Raw genomic sequence first — 19004 nt, forward strand, 5'->3', positions numbered from 1 at the left:
CTGGGTCTTTCAGCATGACAACGATCCCAAACACACCGCCCGGGTAACAAAGGAGTGGCTTCGGAAGAAGCATTTCAAGGTCCCGGAGTGGCCTAGCCAGTCTCCAGATCTCAACCCCATAGAAAATCTTTGGAGGGAGTTGAAAGTCTGTGTTGCCCAGCGACAGCCCCAGAACATCACTGCTCTAGAGGAGATCTGCATGGAGGAATGGGCCAAAATACCAGCAACAGTATGTGAAAACCTTGTGAAGACTTACAGAAAACGTTTGATCTCTGTCATTGCCAACAAAGGGTATATAACAAAGTATTGAGATGAACTTTTGTAACTGACCAAATACTTATTTTCCACCATATTTTGCAAATAAATTCTTTAAAAATCAGACAATGTGATTTTCTGAATTTTTTTTTCTCATTTTGTCTCTCATAGTTGAGGTATATCTATGATGAAAATTACCGGCCTCTCTCATCTTTTTGAATGGGAGAACTTGCACTATTGGTGGCTGACTAAATACTTTTTTGCCCCACTGTATATTGCCATTTAAAAACACCATATCAATCTCTTTTACTAATGAAATATTGCTATATGTCATCGTTATGCTACGAAATCCCCCGAAAATTCACAAAATGTTGCCATATTTTATATGTTGATATATTGACGCGGTATCGATCTATTTTACTAACAAAATCTCACAAGAATTTGCAAAATATCACGAGAGTTTGTAACAGAACGATGACATTCCACGAGATTTTGAAAGTAAAATAGATCGATACCGCGTTTTTAAAAATCTATTTGATATCAGCATATGAAAATATATTTGAGTATATTATTTTTCAAAGTGTCAGAAATGGATAACAAAACTGCTATTTTCAATGACTACTTATTTTTATCCAGCTTTAACATCAGTATCGATATCGGTTATCGGCTACATGAGTTTTAAAATATCGGCATATCGGATATCGGCCAAAATCCCAATATCTTATTTTTTTAGACTTTAGAAACTCAGAAGCTGATCAAATATCGGGTCAAATATCGGTGGGGTGGCCGATGTCCGATATTCAGTTTTAAGGCCGATACCGATAGGGGGCCGATTATATCGTGCATCCCTAATGTATATATTTCCCACTCCCTTTCAGGCTTGCTTTTTTTTGTTATTTAGAATATCACTCATAAGTTTAAATCGATTAACTGCCATTCACTTAAATGTTTCAAAGGATGAAATTGCCTGAAATGAATTTAAAAAATTAATAAAGTTAATATTTAATAGAAGAATTGTATACTATTCCATATTTGCTGTAGGTCGGTTTTTCTTTCAGAAAATGCCAGGTTTTAGATTCTTTATACAAACACTCTCAGTAGCGATTAGATTACCAGAGTAGTTGAATAGTTAATCGGGATTAATCCAACTAATTGTTTCAGCCTAAATTAAATCCATTTTAAAACTTCAAAGATAAAAATCTGACAAAGTTTCTTAATTTTTCGAATCACAGATGCTCTGCATTCTGAGATTAGGCTGCTTTGTAAAAAAAAAGCAAAAAACTGTCTCTGATGGTTAAAACTGGTAGTTTAACCTTAAAGACTCTTTTATTGCATCAAAATGAGGTTGCTTGAAAATGGTGTTAAAAATGGATTAAACATTTTGCCATTTTTGCAGAAAAAAAAATCCTTTTCTTTTCACTTCACAGTAGTAGAATAAAATATAATCAATAGAAATAGACCCTGTAATTCAGTCACTTTCGCGCCCATTCAGGCCATTTTGAATGGCTGCCAGTGTAACTGATAAAAATGATAATTTAAATGTAACTGGTATGTTTAGGAAGCCTCTTTTAAATTTTTTCAAAATAATTATATGTAATTTTGAGACTTTGATTGCTAAGACATGCAGTCACAGCACCAATTTTATCACAATAGTACCACAAAATATCGTGATGAGAATTGAAGGCCGTATCTCGCAGCCCTATTTTCACGTCACGTTGGAGCTTGTGAAGATAAAACCATAGATCTCACAGAGGTGTGGTGTTCAGAGGCTTGACGTGGGCTCTGTGGACGAATCCAGTGCGTCCTGTGGATGCGTGTCTTCCTATGAAGACGGTGAGTCCGCGGAGCAGCAGGCCCTGGATCTCCACAGCGTCGCCTTGGTTCAGCTGCAGCTCATCTGGCCCGGCTGGACTGTAGTCCACGATGGCTTCACACGAACCGGTCACTGAGGGGTCAGAATTATAAAGGATCAGATCACGGAGTGGGTTAGTGGAGATGATATAAACAGGTGAGAAACAGGGAGGTAAATTAATTCGATCATGCTAAATATATTAAATTACACGTTTTTATGCAGAATAACTTTACCAATTTCATTTTCAAACAGTTCCTTTTCTACTGGTGAGCATCCAGCATGGCCTGGATACTTCCTTAGGAACCACCTGACCAAACAGGAAGTAGAAAAGAATAAGGTCGAGCCAACTTCTGCATAAATTCCTTTTTTTTACTGAACTACACCAAAAGCTCATTAAATATCATGTGATCATACATAAAGTGTTTTGTCTATGAGTGGCTAACCTGAGGAACTTACTGGTAGAAGGGGTAGGGCAGCGGCTGCATGGCGTCGACGGGCACCTGGCCGTGTTTTCCAGTGGAGAGCATGGTGCCCTCCCAGCTGCTGTCCTGCCCCGTGTCCCTCACCATCAGCAGGTCGTTCTTTTTAAATGACAGCTGCTCTTCATTATCCTCTTCACTCCTGGTGAACAAAGCCTTCGCGAAAAAAGATCCTGCAAGGAGAGAGAAGACAGCGTCTGCAAAAATACTGCAGCATGTTTTACTTTTAGTGATCTTGATTTGGATAAAAAAAAAACCATTATGTTTATGGATTAGCTTTTCTTTTACAGCCACTGTGCCCCGTCCAGTCACAAATGATAGATGATGTATATACTTTACCCCCCTTATTAAGCTAATCTGATTTTCATCCTTGATCGCCAGCACTGCAGTATTGCTGCTTGGTCCATTTAGCTTATGGCCTGAAAATATATTTTTAACTGCATAGTATAATCACCATATACATGCTATTATCCCTTGATTTAACAAAATATGGATGTAGATCTGTATAAATGTTTATTAATGGTCCCTTTTTAATCAGAAACCCTGACTGAAATACACATTTCCAGCATTCTGTCTATGCTAACCACAACACCGTCACCAGTTTCTGTCCTAGGCTGCATTCTGCACTCAGTGGATGAAGTGGCTGAGGGGAGGGTGCTGCCCAAGCTTCCATCCATCATAGACCATACCTTCCACCCTCTGCACCAGACTGGAGAGGAGCTGAGCAGCACCTTTAGTGAAAGACTTTTACACTCTGTTTGTAAAAAGGAGTGCTACAGCAGGTCATTCATCCCCGCTGCAACCAGACTCTACAATGCAAAACTACAGCAGTAATACTTTGTGCAATATATGATGTGTAATTACTATTTAATACCCTGTGCAATAACCTGCTTTTTTTTATATATCTGATACCCATATAAATATAAATACCCATCTATATTAATACCCATGTAAATAACCTGTGCAATAACCCTGTATGATAATCTTGCTAAATTAAAGACTTCAGCTGTCATTTAAATATATGCTTTTTGTTTTGTGGGGCGTGTTTCGAACGAACCAGGAAAAAAAATGCCTCTGCCCTCAATTGGATAGACCTACAACCAATAAGAGCAACGGAGTGCGTGACGTATGTTAAGCGACGCATAGTTGTTGTCAACAAAAATCAAGGCGTGCAGTTGCACGCCTAGAATAAGAAGATGAGCCTTGATCGCGTTTCTCTGTTCCTCTTTTAAAATAAATTTTCTGTCGATATCTTCTAGAACAGACCTAATAGCTGAATCTACTCACCTCAACTCTCCAGCGGCAGCCATTATTATTGTCACTCAAGCGCGCATTGTTCACGTGGTTGATTACGTTACTGTTGATCATCTGTCCATCATCGTATAAAGCCCGCCCTGACAATTTGATTGGCCCGCCAGATATTGTGCGAGCATACTACTGTTGAGCAATGCCAAACCGAACTTCCCGACCTCAAACGTTGTGGGCGGGACTAAGTTCCCCTGCACATTTTCTTCCTTTTGGCCCATTCTTCTTCTTCTGTTTGCTTTTTGAGCCGATGTAACGAGTATATTTCTCCATTTTGAGATCAATAAAGTCAATCAATCAACTGGGGTCTCTAATGATCAGCTGGGGTCAAGTTAGTCATTATGTTATAAATGACAGATCAGTTGCTCCCAAACTTTAAAAAGCCTTCTGACGTAAAGATCTCCATCGTCTCCATTTGAACAGTTTAAAGCGACAGAGCAAGAAAGAGGGGATCTAATGTGGTTTAATTGCTCCTTCTGTTTATGCTGAAAAACGAATGTCTTTGCATCGTTTTGGATTATATCGGACTTTATCTTTCACATAAACTTTAATACATAAACTTTAAACATATTGTTACAGTGTTTTTTAAATGACAATAAAAATATTATTGTTAGCTGGTAAGCCTGATCACTAAGGCTGAGCGATTTTTCTTTGCACTAACCCCCAACATGTAGATGTTTCACCCCCAGATTTTACTGACTTTACTGTAACCAACGTATAAAAACGTTTTTATTTCTACTTTCATCCATGATCTGCTGCTAATCTCTCTACCTTTCTGAGTGACGACAAACACACCTCAAGCATTTAATCACCAATTAAAGGCCTGGAGGGAGAAATTTAGTGTTTTACTCTTTTTGAATATGGTGTGATTAAGAATAAGTGATATTTTTTGTTAAATTATGATAATTTTACAAATGTAATTAATTGCTCAACCCCACTGGTCACTGAGTTCATCAATAAGAAAATATTACTGTTTTTTTTTACACTTGGAACTGGAACACAGTAATGATGACCTGGATACAGCCTCTATGAAGTGAAATCTGCTCCATTTTGTCACAAACAAAGAACACATTTTACAAATGGAAAACAAAAAAATGCAATCCAGAAAAGAACGTTTGAAAATCATTTAATCAAACAAAGGTTTTAAAGGTTACTTTGCTACTTTCTTAAATTTTGTTTTTCAGTTTCTTTTTTCTTCAAATGTTCTTCAAATCTTTTTTTTTTACTTTTTTTGGTTTTCCAAATTTCATTTTTTTTATTTCTCTTCTACAAATTGAGTTTTATAAATTCAAAATGTGCTTCACAATCCTTTCAATCAAGTCTAATGCAAACACTCACTCTGGCCAATGAAAATCTTGCTTTAACATCCATCAGACCAATAGAAATGCATCTTCAGTCCTCCTTCAGAGGAAAGCCCGCCCCCACAAGTGAAGCGAATGTAATCAGTAAAACGCAATTTGAAAATACTGGAATTCGTTAAATGCAAACAGAAAAACAGAAAAAATAAATAAATAAACTTGAAAATCTTACAAAAAAGTATTTTAAACAAACTAGGAAAAAAAAAAACACAATCTGAGGTTGGGGGGCCTATTTACACACAATTCACAAAACATGTTCTTTGTTCATAACAATAAAGGAACAAAATCCCCTCCATTACTTTCCAGATCTAAATTCTGGCCTCTAATGAAACAAGAGAAAAAAAAAGTATTTACCAGCAAAAGTTTCCTAGTTTACTTTGAAAAAATAAATAAAATAATCTAAACACTAATAAAGGAAGATGAAGTATCACCTCTGACACTTCCATCCCTGCTTCAGAACCAGAGGCGGAGCTTCTGCAGCCATATTGAAATGAAGGTCATTTCTTGTGGTTTTTGGGTCTCAATATTTAAAAGCAAAAAAAACCCAAAACAAATTGAACTGTTCTATCATCACAGCTGTCTCTGGTTATTTCTGCTGTATCTGCTCGTTTAGCAAGATCAGCAGCACTCACCTTCTTGGAGCAGAAGTCCCAGATAGAGGGTTGCTAGATGCTCCTCGTCTACAATGACACTGATCTCCAGCTCGCTTAGCAGCTCAGGATTCAGCCAGAAAGACTGGTCACACAGGAAGTTCTCCAAGCATCGAGCGACATAACCTGCAGCATGAAAACAAATAAAAATAAAGATAAACTGACCTTCATTCAGTTCAGTGTAAATTCATAAATTCATTTAAATAAACTAAAATCAGTATCTCTATAAATAAAACCTGACTTAGAATGGAATGATTAAAAAAAATCCTTACAGGCCTGTAAATAAAAATCTAAGCTGAATATCTTTCTGAAGGAAGTGGAACCATTCATACCTAATGAGAGGTAGGTTGAAAACTTCCAGACTTCCTCCACCGTCTTAAATGTGAGGACAAAGCTGTCCTTCTCAGCATGGACAGAGACCAGACGAGCAGAAAGGTCCTGAAGAGAAAAGGTTTCAGCTTCCAATCATCTATCCGGGATTTCAAAGAAGTGATAAATGTCCCTCTGCCTTAGTATGGAGTGAATATTGGTACAAAAAAAATATTGTGTAAATAGAAATTAGAGAAAACTGCAATCCAGGAATAAAACGTTTAGAAACTTAATCAAAAAAAGTTTTGAGAGTAACTTTATTTCTATACTTTATATATGTTCAATACATTTTTTTTTCTATTTCTCTTTTTCAGATTGAATTTTTACAAATTGCATTATGTCCTGTACTTATGGAACCATTATTTATCCTGCACTTGCTGCTATTGCACTTCTGGTTAGACCTAAACTGCATTTCTTTGCCTTGTACCTGTACACGTGTAATGCCAATAACGTTGAATCTAATCTAATCTTTTATTTTTAAAATATATTCTCTGCATTTCTGAGAGCAGATATTCCTTCGAGTGAGGAGCGAATATGCATTTTAAATTCACGCATTTCTAAATATATATCCTACTAATTAAATTAAAATCTGTAAAAGAAAGTTGTAAAAGAAATAAAAACTACAACCTAAAAAAAACAAACAGTAAAGTTACACTCAAAACCTTTGTTTTAAAAAAACAACAAATATTTTTGCGAAGTTTCATTTCCGGATCACATTTTTTTTATAATTGCCATTTACAAAATTAGATTTTTGCTTCCAACAATAATGGAACCAATTTCACTCCATATCCAAGCAGACTGATTTTTAAAAAGATGCTTTTCAAAATAATAATAATAAGAGCGATAAAAATCATCTGGTCTTACTTTGAAGAGCTGCGTAATGTCTTTGCTGTTGCTCTCTACAACTCGGAGGCGTGTGCGCAGCGCCTCCTGCAGGGACTGGTCGGGATCTTCGCTGGAACGCCTCCGGCCCGTAAACAGCAGTACAATTTCTATGTAACAGACAAGCAAAGTTTGATCAGCAGCGTTCATCTGACACTTCCTCTTGCTGTAGTTTTTGTCACAACATATAAAAAAAAAATTTAAAAAAAACAGCCGATCAAATCAAATTGTCTATTAGCAAGAGTTCACTTTTCTAGATACATATAATATTTTAGGTGCTCTATGAGAGTCTTTTTGCTTTGTCTGCAGAACAGCCGTCCCAGGAGTAATAGGGAAGCCATTAGGCCTCTTACTGGACTCAATCTAAATCCATTTCTGTAGACGAACCTGGCGGGATGTGATGGATGAAGCTAAATTGCTGACTGAGTAAACATCAGCAGACATGATTCATCGGAATTTATTTCATTCCTGAGATGAAATCCATGAAAAACATCACATTGATGAATATTATCATCACCACTTTAGATGTTTTAGGAGCAAAGTAGTTTGTCAGGATGGAAAACCCAACAGGTGGGGGAGGGACTGAGGTGCAGATAAACGGTACCTGAAGAGAATTTCTCCCCGACTGAAATTTTACTTCCCCTGAGGAAGGCCTCTTTCTTCTTCCAGTAGTTGTCATGTTCCTCTTCCTCTCCTGCATCGCCAATTCGGCCATCCTCTTCCTCACCTGTTAATACAAAAGAGTCAAATCTAAAGCTTTATTTTTTATTTATTTTTTTGGATCAAGATGACAGAGATAGATTTAAGCAGCCAAGTTCCATAGAGATTACTAACCTTTTTATTAAGGGGAACTCAGCGAAAAATAGGAGCTTAGATCATAACAAATTAGCACAGATAATTTCATAAGAGTGTTATAAGAAATTAGAAAAAGAATAAAAAATCCTAACTTTAATTTACAAACGTTTGAGAAAATTTTGAAGGCAGCGAGTCTTTTGTAAATTGTTCCATCTGGGAGCAGAATACTGCAATACCACCTTAACAGCTTCTGACATTTGGTGCAGACTGCAGCAGTGATCTTTGTGAGCGTAAAGAATAAAGTTCAGCTACTTTTGATTGAATATATTTCACATTTTGGAAAAGTTTTTATTGTCCCAGAGTATTTTTTTTAGTAAGAAAAAAAATTAAATACTGAAGGAGGTATCTTGTGAAAAAGAAAAATTAGTATCTGTCAGCACGCCCTCCTCCCTCCTCCGGGGAACAAACGGATCAATTGTCCCAGGATAGGTGGGGGGGGGGCAAAATTGACACGCTGACCGTTAAAAATACAGGCAGAAGTAATTTTTTGTGATAGATAGATAGATAGATAGATAGATAGATAGATAGATAGATAGATAGATAGATAGATAGATAGATAGATAGATAGATACATAGATACATAGATACATAGATAGATAGATAGATAGATACATAGATAGATAGATAGATAAATAGATAGATAGATAAATAGATACGCATTACGAATATGTAATATTTTTTCTTTAAATAAGGGGCCATTAGAACTTCCCCCACCCCAACATAAAATGGTTTGAACAAAGAACAACAAAGAAACTAAGGCAAACTAAGAATGTCAGGTTTTCAGAAGTCAGGCAAACAGAGAAAATAAAGAAAAAGAGAAGATGATACGAAAGGCTTGAGGGATTTTAGGAGTAAATATTAAAAATAAACTGAGGATGAGTGAGGAACGGGTCCAGGAACGGAATAGCAGAAGAATGATGCCCATTGCCAGATAGAAACAATGGGCGTTTCTCAATTCACGAGAACGCGAGTACGTACTCGCGTTCTCGTGAAGTTCTTGGCGAGAACGCAGGAAGATCGGACTTGACGAGAACGCGAGCACGCAAGCACGTATGTGTATTGGAACAGAAGCGTACTCGTGACGTCATCACATGCAAGTTCTTTAGCATTTCTTTAACAGTCAAAACTATTTATTCCCCACACAAAACATTTTGAAAACAATATTTTTAATTTCTAAAGCTTAAAAAACATAAAAAAAAATTACTGAACCGCAAAAAACCGCCATCAGAACGAGCGGTAGTTCACACATAACTAGACCGAGAGAAGTGCACTACAGACGGGGTAACATTAGCCCTGGCTGCGGTTACCCTCGGAGGTCTGCTGGTCACTCTGGTCCGCTCAACGTCGGACTTTTTTTTAAAATTTCGCACTAACTCTGTAAACAGACCACACAGGGAGGCTTCAATGTATAATGTTATCGCCTCAAACGATTTCAAAACGTACTTTTGAAGAACAACAGCAGCAGAAAAGGGAATGTTTAACTTAACACTGTGAGCGCTGTCTGGAATCAAGCTGCGGCCGCGGGGCATTCTGGGGAAGCGGTCAGTCTCAAGAACGCACAAGTCTGCTCTGATGCATGCTCGATAAAGAGGGCGGGGTGAGAACAACATCCGGGGATTTGATGCGTTCTCGATCTGGCGTTCTCGAGAATTGGAACGGTACTCGGGCTGAGGCTGATGACGTGTCACGAGCACACGAGAACGCTCAAGAACGCATATTGAGAAACGCCCAATGCATTTATCAATGTGATTTTAAAGTATAGCATCTGCTAGCTAGTGTTAGGGGAAAAAAACAACGTTTCTTTTACAGAAATACCTAAGCTTAGTGTCAAAAGAGCAGAAATATGTAAGGGGGGGAGCAAAAAGACTGTGCTGACCGGGGCCCTAGCAAAGCTGTCAGTCCTAGAGTCGTCCCCATCTTCATCTGATTTCTGAGACTCTGCATGTACCTTTTTTCTTTTTTTGCCATGCATTTGCCTTTTTGTTAAGCAGCCATTTGTTTTAGAGACTCTCTGCTCCCAGGCGTCGGCTGGGCCTGCAACACCTTTAATTTAGCCCAGTGTGAATGAGGGTGTGGGCTGTGAACATTTTAGTCCCACTGACATTTTGACTTGTTATAAATTTACATTCAGCTTATCCAGAATCTATTGAGGGTCAAACTTCCAGAGCCTCATATGACCTTGCTGTTATTTTTGCAAACTTAAAGGTGTGACCTATCTATAAACACCCTTGTTTATAGATGTTGGAGATCGGCCTGTTTTCCAGTGTGGTCCTGTTTCTCTGACCGTGACTGAGTGGATGTGCTTTCTTTGTCCTCTGACATGGGAGCTGGCTCAGAGCTCGTCTGCCTGGCTGTGTGTTTCCTGGACGGGGCCGCCTTTTACAGCTGCTTTTTGTATCTCTGCTTCTGTCTCCTTGAACCCCAGTCGGCCTCAGCAGATGGCCGCTCACTCTGAACCTGGTTCTCCTGGAGGTTTCTTCCTGTTAAAAGGGAGTTTTTCCTCTCCACTGTCACTACAAGCATGCTTAGTGTGAGGGATTGCTGAAGAGTCAATGAGTCGATGCAATCAGCTGGTTTTCCTTAGATAGAAAACTTTGTATCAATTTGACTCTATGATCTGGTTGAACTGTAAAGTGCCTTGAGATGACGTGTGTTGTGAATTTGGCGCTATATAAATAAACTGAATTGAATTGATTGAAAATTTCCAGATTAATTTCATAATTTTGTAATAAATCATTCCTTTTGCCTAAAACACGTGTGTTAATTACCAAGTAATTAGGAGTAAGAATTTATTGAACGCACCACTAAAGCATTTTATATTGATATGATAGAGGCAGAAAAACAGGCCCTATTCCACTGTAGAGCAACACCCAAGGCAGCCTGACTTAATTAGCTACGTTGGTTTGTTTAGAAATGTTAAATAAATAAAGTTTTTTTTATAGTTTTACTGATTAACTGAAAAAAACAATCGATGGATTAATCAATTACTAAAACAATCAATAGCTGCACACCTTCTATAGAATATATTTATACATAGGAATGATTATCAGGAGGGTGCGGTGTTTGCTTAAAGTGGAACTGGTGCCGATCGGGTCACTGAGACAGACTGAGCTTCTTGTCTGTCAGCAGGGTGGCGTTTGGAAGCGAAACATGATCCTTTAATTCACTGTTTTTTAAACAGCCTCTTTAGATTTTGTCCATGATAGACGTCTGTGTTGCTTCCGCTCTGCATTGAAGGACAGTTCTGACTCTTCTGATCACAAATCCAGAGGAACTGAACTTTGGAAAATGAGCTGAAAATATTTCCAGATAACAAAGGATATTTCTGTACTATAAACTGTTTACAGTTTAAATACACTACTTCCTGTTGGTATGACAATACACAAAGGTAACTCAACTACCGTACTTCTCCGTTCATCTATGATTCTTGGTTTACAGATTACAGATTTTATTATTCCTGATGCAATTCCAACAATTATATCTGAAATATATTTTCTATGCATCGGCTTTCTTTTTGTATGGATCTCTCTGCATAAATTACAAGTTTTAAACATGCGTTGCTTAAGAAAGTAGCAGCTGAACATTTTCCAATTTTGTCAGATATTTTAGTCAGATTTTTTTACATAAAAACTTTGTATATAACATGAGATTTCTTACAAATCTCTGTCACTAAAATTGCAACCAGAAATTCTTTCCAGCATCCCAGAGAAAATGTTTTGAAGAACCATCTTTTTTTTTTTTTTTTTACAAACTCCTAAAAACGGTAACGCTTTCTGTTACAGTACATCAATAACCATGTAATAACATGGAAATAACATGGCTAGTTAAACTTTATTACTAGGTAAACAAAAAAAAACTTAATAGAGAATTTTGGTAAGTGCTTTTAAGCAGACAAGGTGAAGCCAGACTTCTTAGATTTTAAACAGTTATTAGCAGGTAACTCAGTTATTTCACCGACAGCCATAAATGAACGTGTTATTATCTTTTACACTCACTGGCCACTTTATTAGGTACCCCATGCTAGTAACGGGTTGGACCCCCTTTTGTCTTCAGAACTGCCTCAATTCTTGGTGGCATAGATTCAACAAGGTGCTGGAAGCATTCCTCAGGGAGTTTGGTCCATATTGACATGATGGCATCACACAGTTGCCGCAGATTTGTCGGCTGCACATCCATGATGCGAATCTCCCGTTCCACCACATCCCAAAGATGCTCTATTGGATTGAGATCTGGTGACTGTGGAGGCCATGTGATTACAGTGAACTCATTGTCATGTTCAAGAAACCAGTCTGAGATGATTCCAGCTTTATGACATGGCGCATTATCCTGCTGAAAGTAGCCATCAGAAGTTGGGTACATTGTGGTCATAAAGGGATGGACATGGTCAGCAACAATACTCAGGTAGGCTGTGGCGTTGCAACGATGCTCAATTGGTACCAAGGGGCCCAAAGAGTGCCAAGAAAATATTCCCCACACCATGACACCACCACCACCAGCCTGAACCGTTGATACAAGGCAGGATGGATCCATGCTTTCATGTTGTAGACGCCAAATTCTGACCCTACCATCCGAATGTCGCAGCAGAAATCGAGACTCATCAGACCAGGCAACATTTTTCCAATCTTCTATTGTCCAATTTCCATGAGCTTGTGCAAATTGTAGCCTCAGTTTCCTGTTCTTAGCTGAAAGGAGTGGCACCCGGTGTGGTCTTCTGCTGCTGTAGCCCATCTGCCTCAAAGTTCCACGTACTGTGCATTCAGAGATGCTCTTCTGCCCACCTTGGTTGTAACGGGTGGTTATTTGAGTCACTGTTGCCCTTCTATCAGCTCCAACCAGTCTGGCCATTCTCCTCTGACCTCTGGCATCAACAAGGCATTTCCGCCCACAGAACTGCCGCTCTCTGGATGTTTTTTCTTTTTCGGACCATTCTCTGTAAACCCTAGAGATGGTTGTGCATGAAAATCCCAGTAGATCAGCAGTTTCTGAAATACTCAGACCAGCCCTTCTGGCACCAACAATCCTGCCACGTTCAAAGTCACTCAAATCACCTTTCTTCCCCATACTGATGCTCGGTTTGAACTTCAGGAGATTGTCTTGACCATGTCTACATGCCTAAATGCCCTGAGTTGCCGCCATGTGATTAGCTGCTTAGAAATTAAGTGTTAACGAGCAGTTGGACAGGTGTACCTAATAAAGTGGCCGGTGAGTGTAAATGCAGTTTCTTACTTGTCATATAACACAAACCCAATCCTAGAGGAGAGCAAGCCAATCTTCTTAACTAAACTCCTATTTTCAGTTGAGTTCAGTTTTATAATGCTTTATTTACATAATAATAAGTTATAATTTACTGTAGTTTAGTTGTAATATGGTAGTAGGTTGTGGCCAATAATAGAAACTGTTATGTTGTACACTGAAAAAAAAAGCATTTTTTGGGGGGGTATTTGCTTAAGCATATTTGGTTACTTTAACACAATTGTTTTACGTCCTACTCTGCTAATATGGAACAATTGTGTTAAAGTAACTAAATAGGATTAAGTAAATGCCAAAAACGGTTGCAATCTTTTTTCAGTGTAACCTATTGGCAATTACCTACCAAATGTGTCCATTGTTACTTAGTAAAATAAAATTGTAATAATTACATGCAGGTAATTTCTTTGCAATTATGCATCTTTATTTTGGGTAATTTCCAAATAAAGTTTTTCTTGTTACCAAGTGATATAACATGACTTGCTGTGTTATTACCATATTATTACATGGTTACTGATGTACTGTAAAAGAAAGTGTTACCCTAAAAAATACAATATGGCCACGAATCTAGAAACTGTATATTCTTCCCTTGCAGAGTAGATCAAACGTAAGCAGATGCCGTCTCCAGCTTTTAACACTTGAATCATTTCCCTGCATGTAGTTCCAAACATCATCTCATCAAATCTGTCTAATTTTTCTTCTCCAGCTGAAAAGAAGCCCTCGGCACAATGCTGCCAACATTGTGCTTCATAGTGGGATTGGTTTGAGCAATGCTGCTCCCACCCCGAAAAGCATTTCACATGTGAGAAAACAGCTATATCTTGCTGTCATTAGATCAGAAAAGTGTTCATGTTTACTGAGTCGTCTACATTGGTTGCTAAGCTGCAAGTGGGACTTTCTGTCAACACAGTCTTCCATCTTTTTATAACTAATGAGCAGTCCTGCTTCCACCTGAGTTACCTGGATACCTTCCAGAATTGCTTCAATTAAAATGACATCTCACCAAAAATTAATTACTTAGTTTCAATGATCCCATTCAAAACATCCCAAAAATGGTTTAAGTCTTTGAAAGTTAAGCTTTCACAAAATGCTGCAGAAGATCAAAGGCAAAGGAGGATTAGATCATTTTAACTTATATCATTACTACCTAGCATATAGGCCAGGGGTCTGCAACCTTTCATATCCAAAGAGCCGTTTTGCCCAGAGTACTACCAAATAAAAGTTGTTTAGAGCCGCAAAATATACCATGACTTTTTCTAGAAAACCTTTTTTTTTAAATCTTGTATAGGAAATTAGTTGTTGCCATCTCAAACAATCAATTCATATATTTTTAATGTTAAAACGTATCATTTTCAAGCTAATTCATAGAAAAATGTCTCTTAAAACATATTTCTGGTTCTTTTAATCTCGTTTCTTTTCCATCTTATAAAAAAAGCTAAAGCTATTGATACCGGTATATATTATAGTAAATGATTTAGCTCTTTATATACATTTTAGCCGCTATTAAGAGCCGCTGGAGAGGGTCCAAAGAGCCATATGTGGCTCTGGAGCCGCAGGTTGCAGACCCCTGATATAGGCTAAAATACATCCCAAAATAAGTCACAACTGGTTGCAGAACAGACTCTATCAGCTACTATTTAGATTGCGGACCAACTATTTATTAGCTTAAACATAAAACAGCAGAATTGTTTGAAAAGCATAAACATCAGCTTCTCACTAACAGCTTGGTGGGAATCTCTTAAAGGGACAGTGTCCCACTTTTCCCTTGCCGCCACTCATCCAACTTTAGCAACCCTGATATCCTACAAAAAAAAGTTTGTAGGATATCAATATATATATATATATATATATATATATATATATATATATATATATATATATATATATATATATATATATATATATATATATATATATATATATAATTCTAGTGATAATAATAATTCTAAACCTAAACCCTTAGGATATAGAGGGTAGATGGTCAAAAATAGATGAGTCATTATCCCTCCCCATTGAAAAATGGGAAACTGATCCAACAGTTGATGCTTTGATCAAAACTGCTGACCTCAGATTTGTTACTATAGAGCTCTTAACTCCTTCTCTAATTATTTCCCCCTTTCTGCTCTTTCAGTTTTGTTAGATAGCAGCAATTATGGTACCGCAGCGTAAACTGTAATATGTTTAAAGCTGTGGATGCAGCAAAATGTATATAGAAGTTCAAAGTTGTGTGAATAGTTTTGCAACTGTAAAGACGGATGCGCACGTCATGGATGGCTAAAGTTTAGCATTAAAGCCGTGACGTGTTTCCCACGGTTTGCTCCATTGTGCAGGGAGGATATCCCAAAGACTTCCTCATGTGTGACCGGAGGTAAAGCAGCGCTGCTCTTCCTCACATGAACCTCATCACTCGCTTTTTTTCTTTTTCCTCTCTGCCAAACCAATAAAGGACTTTATTACAATCAGCAGAGCCTTTCTCTTTCTTGGCAGCATGGCCGCCGTACCTTGAGTCATGATGGTAGTCCCTGAGAAGTTCTCACTTGTTCCTCCAAGACCGTACGGCGGCTCCCTCCAAAGAGCATCCAGCTCAGCGGGAGAGATGTCTGCAAAACAGAAGAGCATCAGTAGGCGAACACATGGAGAAAATAAAAGGGGAGTCTCTCCTATTGACAATTTATATGACAGATAACCTAAAAATGCATCTTTAGGTAGTTTGAAATGGGAGGGATTACAGTAGGCAGCTTTTGGCTGCCTCCACTACTACAGTACATGTGTACAGTAAACATGAAGCCAACAGCCAGTAAAGAAAGGAAATAGATTAACCCTTTATAGGGCAAGTTAGTGCTTTTGGTCACCTGCAAAAAATGGAAATCTAAGTAAGTATTTTGTTTCTTAAAATAAGCGCATTTTTTCTCGAATTGAAGACAAAAGTGAAACACTTTGCCAATGGAACAAGACAATTTCCATTTAAAATAAGAAAAAACAATTGCATTGTCTTATTTCACGTCCATATTATCTTATTTTAAGTGTAAATATACTAATTTCATCGGCAAATCATTGTATTAACCTACTCAAATTAAGGGTAAATTCGCTTGATTTAAGAAATTGTTACTTATTTTTCTAGATCGTTTTTGCAGTGCCCCGTACAAATGGAGTCAGTGAGGTCTAGAAGCACTAGATCTATATCCAGACATTCAGCAAAGATGCTGCTACATGGCTGTATATCTTATTTTGGCATTTGACCAATTAGATGACCCCTTGAATGAAATATTACCTACTGTAAATTAAGTAAACAAGTCAAGAAAAACAGGTTAAAAGCTTAATGAAAAGTTTAAAATAAAGTTAAAAAGTTAATAAGCCTCGTTAAAAATTATATTTAGGTTTATAAACTAAAAAATAAAAGTTCCAGTATCAGCATTAATGCCTCTAAGGTTATGTTGTACCAAAAAAATGTGTTTCCTTCACTCTCAGAATAAATTTTAATTAATTTCTTATAGAAGCACTTATTATTATTTATTCTTATTTTTCTTAATATATTCTGTCAAGTCGGCGTTTCTTTTTTATTACATTGAAATTAATTTTTGGCATCACAATATCCATATTATTTTAATATAACAAAGGTAATAAGGTCTTGTCCTGGATTCCAATAACATTATTGGATTGAAATTTTGACCAATAAAGGCTTAAATAGAATTTGCTTCAAAGTTCAATGGCACGTTAATCTTTTATAGCTGCTGATATAAAGCAGCTAAAATTTCTTATGGTTAGAAACCATTAAAGATTTTAAGAATACTTTTTGCTCTTTATAATTAAGTTTTATAATAAAGGTTCATAATGAGACAGACTGGGTCTAAAGCGGGGCGTACGCTGTACAATTTCTTTCAATCGTTGCACGCAGCTACGGCTCACGCTGTACGTTAAAACTGCAGAGTTTAAAAGTTCTCAGCTCACGCACTGGAAAAAATCTGAATCTAGATGAGTCATTTTTACTTAAAATTAGTGTATTTGTTCTTGGATTGAGGAGGTAAAAGAGACATTTTGCCAATAGAACATGACAATCTACTCTTAAAATAAGAAAAAAACAATTACATTGTCTTATTTCAAGTGCATAGTATCTAATTATCTTATTTTAAGAGTAAAAATAGTAATTCCATTGGCAAACTATCTCATTTACATACTCAAATTAAGGCTATATACACCTAATTTAAGGAATGTTTACTTATCTCAGGATAGTTTTTCTAGTGCGATGTTTGTTCTCATGCTGTGCGGCCCAACGCTCTGATGCGATCTACCTGTTTACACTGTACGTCTAAAAACCAGGTGGGACTCATCTCCACAGTGAGATGGCGCTACTCGGACTCGTCTATCCGGAATCCAAACGATTAGAAGAGGAATATGAAGCTCACTAGAGTGAAACACACTGCCTTGGCAATTTATTCAGTTTTGTGCTGAAAGCCCTAAAAAGAAAAACGCATTTAGACAAAGACATGGCTGAGCAAATGTAGCTACTACGAACTGTCAGTTTTACAGAAATAACTCCATTTCACTCATTGCACCCCTGCCATGCTTTTGGGTTTTCATCTGAGAGGAAGAAGAAGAAGAATCCTTGTTTGCCCACTGAGCGCTTTGCCCACGACCACCTTAAGACGGCCGACTGAATTTAAAACGTGTTTAATTTTCTCCTGACCTTACGATTCCGCATCGGGAGGTGGTCGTTACCCCCTGTACACTACACCACGCAACATTGGGCTGAAAGTCTGTAGCCTTGTGAGACCATCCTGATCTCGCGAGCTATTAAGGTTTCACTCGCAGATCAGTCTGGAGACTCTCCCTTGAAGAAAATTTGGAGCAGTTCACCAAACGAACGTCCAATCAGCGTTGGCTTTGAGGCGGGTTGAGGTGTGACGCAACGAAAAGCGCGACAGTTCAGTCTAAAGAACATGCCGGCTTCGGCCGATGAAACTAGCGTTAGCGTGGCTATCGAGCAAGTTTTATCGGAATTACAGAGTATTTCTTCACTGAAAGAAGAGCAAAACACTGCTCTGGAGGCTTTTCTCACAGGAAAAGATGTTTTTGCTCTTCTCCCGACTGGTTTCGGCAAGAGTTTGATCTATCAATTGGCTCCTCTTCGTCGTCGCTCTGTTAGTACGTCATATGCTTCGTTGATCTGATTGGTTTATTTGGCCCGTCTATCACCAACATAGGCCCAATCAGCTAACCAGTATTTTCGCCCCTTCCCAAAATTACTCCAACGGAAGGTTTCCAGATGGATATGTGGAGCAAATCCATCTGGCGGAGTCAGGTTAAGGAGAATCGGCCTGAAAAGGGAAAAACAGGGTACAGCGTACCCCCAGCTTAACTCAAGGAGTTATGTAGATCTTCCAGAAGATTATCTTCTGCAGCTTCTGGCTGCACTGAACAGAAACCTATTTGGAAGATGTTCAAACAAACATTACAGCACTTCTTCAGAGGTTGCTTGATGAAAAAGGTTTTAAGGGTAAAGTGTTAAACATCACCGGAGGGGGGGTTCTGTTTCAGCTGCGGTTAGTTTGAGGGTTTGTCAGAGGGGTACAGAGCAAACAGGACCTGGTACACATAGACTGAATGAAAACACTTCAGCTCCTCAGACACTTTTATATCTCCAAACACAAACAAAAACTTCTTTCAGGATTATTTTATTAGACTGCTCTTCTTTAAACATGCTTGGTCAGTGCAAAAAAAAAGAAGGGGGGAAAACAATAGAACATTATCATCC

General features: G+C 37.9%; 1 protein-coding gene across 3 annotated transcripts in view; it reads right to left on the bottom strand.

Moving 5' to 3' along the window:
* The window catches only part of sh3tc2 (SH3 domain and tetratricopeptide repeats 2), a 52127-nt gene that overhangs the window by 20813 nt on the left and 12310 nt on the right, over positions 1-19004 (bottom strand). For all 3 annotated transcript variants that reach the window (XM_038281235.1, XM_038281234.1, XM_038281233.1), the window contains 8 exons: positions 15754-15852; positions 7755-7877; positions 7133-7260; positions 6232-6337; positions 5882-6025; positions 2564-2759; positions 2341-2414; positions 2005-2200 (listed from right to left, as the gene is read on the bottom strand). In XM_038281235.1, the coding sequence (XP_038137163.1) occupies positions 2005-2200; positions 2341-2414; positions 2564-2759; positions 5882-6025; positions 6232-6337; positions 7133-7260; positions 7755-7877; positions 15754-15763 (977 nt within the window). In that variant the 5' untranslated portion in view covers positions 15764-15852. The remainder of the gene's footprint in view (positions 1-2004; positions 2201-2340; positions 2415-2563; positions 2760-5881; positions 6026-6231; positions 6338-7132; positions 7261-7754; positions 7878-15753; positions 15853-19004) is intronic.

This window comes from Cyprinodon tularosa, unplaced genomic scaffold (assembly GCF_016077235.1).
Source record: "Cyprinodon tularosa strain WSP-4 unplaced genomic scaffold, ASM1607723v1 ctg169, whole genome shotgun sequence".
Lineage (NCBI taxonomy): Eukaryota > Metazoa > Chordata > Actinopteri > Cyprinodontiformes > Cyprinodontidae > Cyprinodon > Cyprinodon tularosa.